This window comes from Guillardia theta (assembly GCF_000315625.1).
Source record: "Guillardia theta CCMP2712 unplaced genomic scaffold GUITHscaffold_20, whole genome shotgun sequence".
Taxonomy (NCBI): Eukaryota; class Cryptophyceae; order Pyrenomonadales; family Geminigeraceae; genus Guillardia; species Guillardia theta.
Window position 1 is genome coordinate 414,886 of NW_005434654.1, and position 5,154 is coordinate 420,039.

The 5,154-nt window shown below is 55.8% G+C and overlaps 2 protein-coding genes across 3 annotated transcripts in view; one reads left to right on the forward strand and one right to left on the reverse strand.

Annotated features, from left to right (window-relative positions):
• The window catches only part of GUITHDRAFT_176846, a 5,379-nt gene extending 3,419 nt beyond the window's left edge, over window positions 1-1,960 (forward strand). Inside the window, exons 14-23 of one of the 2 annotated variants that reach the window (XM_005835871.1) lie at window positions 8-69; window positions 313-365; window positions 588-671; window positions 847-927; window positions 1,116-1,181; window positions 1,227-1,274; window positions 1,401-1,484; window positions 1,620-1,676; window positions 1,718-1,763; window positions 1,816-1,960. In XM_005835871.1, coding sequence (XP_005835928.1) covers window positions 8-69; window positions 313-365; window positions 588-671; window positions 847-927; window positions 1,116-1,181; window positions 1,227-1,274; window positions 1,401-1,484; window positions 1,620-1,676; window positions 1,718-1,763; window positions 1,816-1,835 — 601 coding nt within the window. In that variant the 3' untranslated portion in view covers window positions 1,836-1,960. The remainder of the gene's footprint in view (window positions 1-7; window positions 70-312; window positions 366-587; window positions 672-846; window positions 928-1,115; window positions 1,182-1,226; window positions 1,275-1,400; window positions 1,485-1,619; window positions 1,677-1,717; window positions 1,764-1,815) is intronic. The other variant, XM_005835872.1, reaches the window with a different exon arrangement.
• A 92-nt stretch (window positions 1,961-2,052) lies between these two features.
• On the reverse strand, window positions 2,053-3,848 carry GUITHDRAFT_136465 (hypothetical protein; the record flags this gene model as incomplete). Its single annotated transcript, XM_005835719.1, has 14 exons — window positions 2,053-2,148; window positions 2,200-2,294; window positions 2,342-2,381; window positions 2,431-2,487; window positions 2,535-2,702; window positions 2,751-2,876; window positions 2,935-2,999; window positions 3,050-3,081; window positions 3,137-3,183; window positions 3,246-3,329; window positions 3,388-3,406; window positions 3,459-3,546; window positions 3,589-3,637; window positions 3,684-3,848. 14 exons carry the CDS (start codon window positions 3,846-3,848, stop codon window positions 2,053-2,055), a joined length of 1,131 nt encoding a protein of 376 aa, XP_005835776.1.
• Window positions 3,849-5,154: the final 1,306 nt, after the last annotated feature.

A 5,154-nucleotide genomic window follows, 5' to 3' on the forward strand; every position in this document is an offset into this window, starting at 1 on the left:
CTTTCAGTGCCCAGGATGAGCTTCCTATCAAATACACTGCTCACACTCCTTGCTTCCGCTCGGAGGCAGGTGGGAGACTCTTGTCCATGCGTCGTTATCCTCCTCCTCCTCCTCCTCTTCCTCCTCCTCCTCTTCCTCCTCCATCGTCGCCGCTGTGTTTCTTCTGCCTCTTGTCCATGCGTCGTTATCCTCCTCCTCCTCTTCCTCCTCCTCCTCTTCCTCCTCCTCCTCTTCCTCCTCCATCGTCGCTGCTGTGTTTCTTCTGCCGCTCCCTCCTTCATTCTCCTTCTGTGCATCACGACGTACCCGCAGGCTCTTACGGAAGGGACACGCGAGGGCTGATCAGGCAGCATCAGTTTGAGAAAGTAAGAATGCTTCTTGCTCCTCCCTCCTCCTCTTCTCCCCTCTCTCTTCCCTTCGATGTTTCATTTGCTCTAGAACCGTTTCCGTCCACTAGCTTGTACTCGCCACTGCCATAACACCATCGCCAGCTCCTTCCTCCTCCCTCTCTCCCCCTTGATCTTCTCCTCTCCTCCTTCATCTCCTCCCTCTCTCCTCCCTTTTCTTCCTCCTCACAATTTCTCCAGGTCGAGCTTGTTCAGATTGTTCATCCAGACTCTTCCTACCAGGCCCTCGAGGAGCTCACGGGACATGCTGAGGCTATCTTGAAGGTGAACCCTCCTGCTCCTGCTCCTGCTCCTGCTCCTGCTCCTGCTCCTGCTCCTGCTCCTGCTCCTGCTCCTGCTCCTGCTCCTGCTCCTGCTCCTGCTCCTGCTCCTGCTCCTGCTCCTGCTCCTGCTCCTGCTCCTGCTCCTGCTCCTGCTCCTGCTCCTCATACGTGTTCAGGCTTTGGAGCTCCCTTACCGCAAGATGGAGCTCTGCACGGGTGACTTGGGCTTCGGTGCTGCCAAGACGTACGACCTTGAGGTGTGCGAGTTTCCCATCGTTTCTGCCCCTGCTCCTGCTCCTCCTGCTCTTCCTGTACTCCTTTTCCTCCTCCTGCTCTTCCTGTACTCCTGTTCCTGCTCCTCCTGCAGCTCTTCCTCCTTTTGTATTCCTCCTCCTCTATCCTCTTCGCCTCTTTCCCTTCCATCTCTCAAGTCCCGATCTCGCAGGTCTGGCTGCCCGCTCAGAACACCTACCGTGAGATCTCCTCCTGCAGCAACTGTGAAGACTTCCAGGTGAAGCTCAGCTCCTGCCCAGCTGGGCTCTGACGACCTTGGAAGGCTCAGAGGATGAAAGCTCGCTTCAAGAGCTCGGACAAGAATGCTAAGGTGAGGAGGAGAAGGAGGAGCATCAATGAACAGCGAGAGGCAGGGAGGGAAGGAGGGAGGGAGGGAGGGAGGGAGGGAGGGAGGGAGGGAGGGAGGGAGGGAGGAACAATCTTGACGCTTTCGCAGGGAAACGAGCTTGTTCACACTCTCAACGGCTCAGGCCTCGCCATCGGAAGGACGCTTGTTGCCATCCTTGAGAACTACCAGCGGGTAGGAGGAGGAGGAGGAGGAGGAGGAGGAGGAGCACGAGGAGGAGGAGGAGAGGAGAGGAGAGGAGACCGAGGATGGCGATACGCGGAGCGAGGAGAGGAAGGAAAGTCTGCAGACTGAGCTGGGAGTTCACAGGAAGATGGGTCGGTAGAGATTCCCAAGGTTCTCCGCAGCTACATGGGCGGGAAGGAGGTAAGGAGAGAGAAATCTGAGCGAGGACTGAAGGCTTGCAGGTGATAGAGGCCGCGCCCTCGTCCTCGTCCTCGTCGAAGAAGCCAGGTGAGGCTTGTGCTGGGGATAGGAGGGAGGGAGGGAAGTGACAGGAGCCCAGCCGTGCAAGCAGCGTCATGAGGAGCGAGGAGGGAGGCCTGTAAAACTAGCTTGCAAGACATTAAAGGAAAATCCCCGTAATGCTCCTTCACCTTCCGTCCTTCCCGCACTCGTTGCTTATTCTCCCTCCCTCCCCTTCCTCCCCTTCCTTTCCGTCTCCTCTTTCTCCTTAACCCCCCCCCCCCCCACACACACACACGGGGGTCTTCTCGTGTCTTCCTCCCGTCAGCCCATAGCGCTACAAGTGTGGCCATGCGAGGACGATGACGGCTGTGAATGTGTAGAGCAGCTTCAGCCACACGATGTCGCCCGGATGCTTCGAAGAGCTTTCAACCTGCCGTCACACGTTAGCCTCCCTTCCCCCAGCTCGGCAACTTCTCTGCACCTGCCGGACATGCGCGTAGGCCAGCATGCCCCCGAAGGCCAGGAAGAGGCCGGAGACATGCTTGAGTGCGTATGCTTTGTCAAAGAATAGAATCCCTGCTCGCTCATATCAGACTACTCAGCAAGCCAACGAGGCTGCACACCCATCGCTAACGTGAGGGCGGTTTTCAAGTGACCTAGCACCTGCCCGCCAATCAGCGGATATTCCTGCATGCGGGGAAACTCCACGTACCTGGTAAGTGAGAGCTGAAGTCCTCGAGAGAACTTGGTAATTTGTAATATTTACACCCTAACGCAGACTGAGCAAACGACGTGCGCATGCGCAAAAACTCTTACCACAGCAAAAACGCACGAAATGAGAATGGTCAGCAAGACCTCCAGAGGCATGTGGCCAATCTTGACTCCTTGGGCTGTCAAGGCAACACGTTGATGCAGAATCAATGCCATAGCATAGCTACCTTGAGTATAATCGTCGAAGAGCCTCGAAAGTAAGATCATGATAACCTGTCTCGCACTTCAGTACAGTTGACCCCAACAGGACCTCAGGCTCACAGCTGCACACAGGCTGGTGTGGTAGAGCAGCTGAATAGCCGTGCAGCCCGTATTTTGTACAAATGACTTGGTCAAGATCTGGGATACAACAGTGGCCAGGATAGCCGCAATTGCATAAAGTGTGCCCTGGAAGCAAACCAAGTCAACGAGGATTCGAGACTCTGCGCGTTTGTATTACACCCACAGTGACTCGAACGTCGGAAACTGTCGCCATCGCAACCCCCAGGCAGAGAGGAAGGAGGGCCAGGGCTGCAGCACGAGCCAGGTCAACAAGACGCAACAGTGAACTGATCGTGCACCTGTCTCCAGAGAGATCTTGGTGCCAAAGAGTCTGGGAGGCGAGTCAGGTTGCGATGTCTCAGGAGGGATCAAGCGCGGGAGGGTACATGTATTGTATCGCCACTGTAGTCGGGATGCAAGAAAGCTTCGACAGCTGCAAAGTCCATCGGTGAGCCCCACCGCACCTCTTCCGCTCAACAGTCAGATCGGGGACACCTGGTAGATCCCCACAGAGTTCTTGGCCAAGTTCACGTTCATCAGCCCAACTGATGCACAGTCCAGCAGAGCCTTGAAGAGAACCTGCGGCAGAGCATGAGCGCGTCGCTAGCACGTGCGATCATCCCAGCGGGCTGCTCACCATCATCCTGTCAGCTGGCCTGGGCGAAGCAAGGGGTCAGCGCCATGGTGTGGACGCAGAGAGGACCTTACTTGTATGTGAAGACATTGAAGGTGCATAGCATTCGGAGAACTACGGCTGTGAACATGAAGTGCATCCCCGAGAGGAGGATCGCGTACTCTGCGCGAGGTCAGCACCGCAAGGAATCCAACAAAGCCTCACCGAATCTGTGCTGCATCTGTACATGCTTGTTCGCTGCAACAACTCCCACCTGAGCTACCGTTCAGTTTCATCTTCGATCTCATGACATCTCTCACCACGCACACCACATTGAGCGCCATTCCCATGGTTACCATCCCAAAGCTCCACTCCGGACCAACATGCAGTTTTCCCTGCTGAACGCTCTCCGAGCCTTGCAGAACATTTCCAGGAAGGAGGCTCGGACCAGCTGCCTTGGAGGTTCTCATAGTGACGTGATGCATGATGGTCAACTCATCCGCTCCCTCCTCTCTTCCTCCCTCCCTCCCTCCCTCTCCGCTACCCTCCATCATGGGCGCATTGCCTTGCTATCCGCCCGTTGTCAATGACCGTTATGAATCCGCCATACGGATCCCGCCCTATTGTAACGGCCATGACTCACATGATACCGTTACATTTACCGTTATCACTGAAAGAGTCCGGCTGCTCAGTGCCCCGGGCCCCGGGCCCCGGTCGCCTGCCGGGCCGGGCCCGGGTGCGACTGGAAGTCAGAGGTCGCCGAGCAGTAGCCTTGGAGGCAGGGGTACCGGTAATCTGCTAGAGGTGCATTTCGGGGCCACACTTACACCCTACCCACTGAATGACCTTACTTGTTCTGCAGAAAAGGGGGGTGTACGTGATATGGTGGTAATGAAGGCTTTCAAAACGACGGGTCAGAAACGCTCAAAGGACAGGGGTAGAGGATTTGATTTGAAACCGAGTGTTGAGGGGGTAGGGGTGGGGTTGAAATTGACGAGGGTGATAGTCAATTGATCGAGGAAAATGATGGGTATGGGTGGGTACTTCCAGAGTACTTCTCTGTCTGGAATGGAGGGGTACCTGCTTCTAGGCGCTGCCAAGGACGATTCTTCGGGGTTGATGACATGGTAGAGAGATAGGGGGTAGGGGTGGGGCATGACATGAAAAGAAAAATTCCACAGTCGGGGGGTGGGGAAGAGGGAGGGAAAGGGGTGGGGTGGGGCATATAAGGTTTTGGTCATTGGTGAGATGAAGTAGGGGGGGTGGGGAGTTATCCCTCTCGAAGTAGTAAAGGGGCTGAGCGGGGGGGGTATCGAACAGTTACTGGAGGTACCACCCCCACCAACATCGGAAAGCACCCTTCCCTATGGGCAGGCAGGCCTTGAGTTGTTCTACCCCCTCTTTGAACACGTCACCACCTAGCTCTTATCCACCCCTACCCTACTAGCTATTGTACCTACCCCCCTGTTTTCCAAAAAAGCACTCACATGCTTCCTCTGCAGACCCAGCGATCGGGAACCGACCACCCTACCCCCTAATGAACCTCATGTACCTCACCCCTCCCGCCTGTTCATTTTGTGTACCCCCTGGGAAATTCATCCCTACCCCCAGGGGATCGAATTCTCGTATGAACACCCCTACAAGCACGTGTGTGCTTGTCCACCACCCGACCACTACCCACCCCCGTCAGACCGACTGGTCTGACACAGGTCACCTGATTCATCTTCCTACTCCCATACCCCTTTGCTTCCAATATCTTTCAATTGCCTTGCTATGTATTTTGTCACTCCC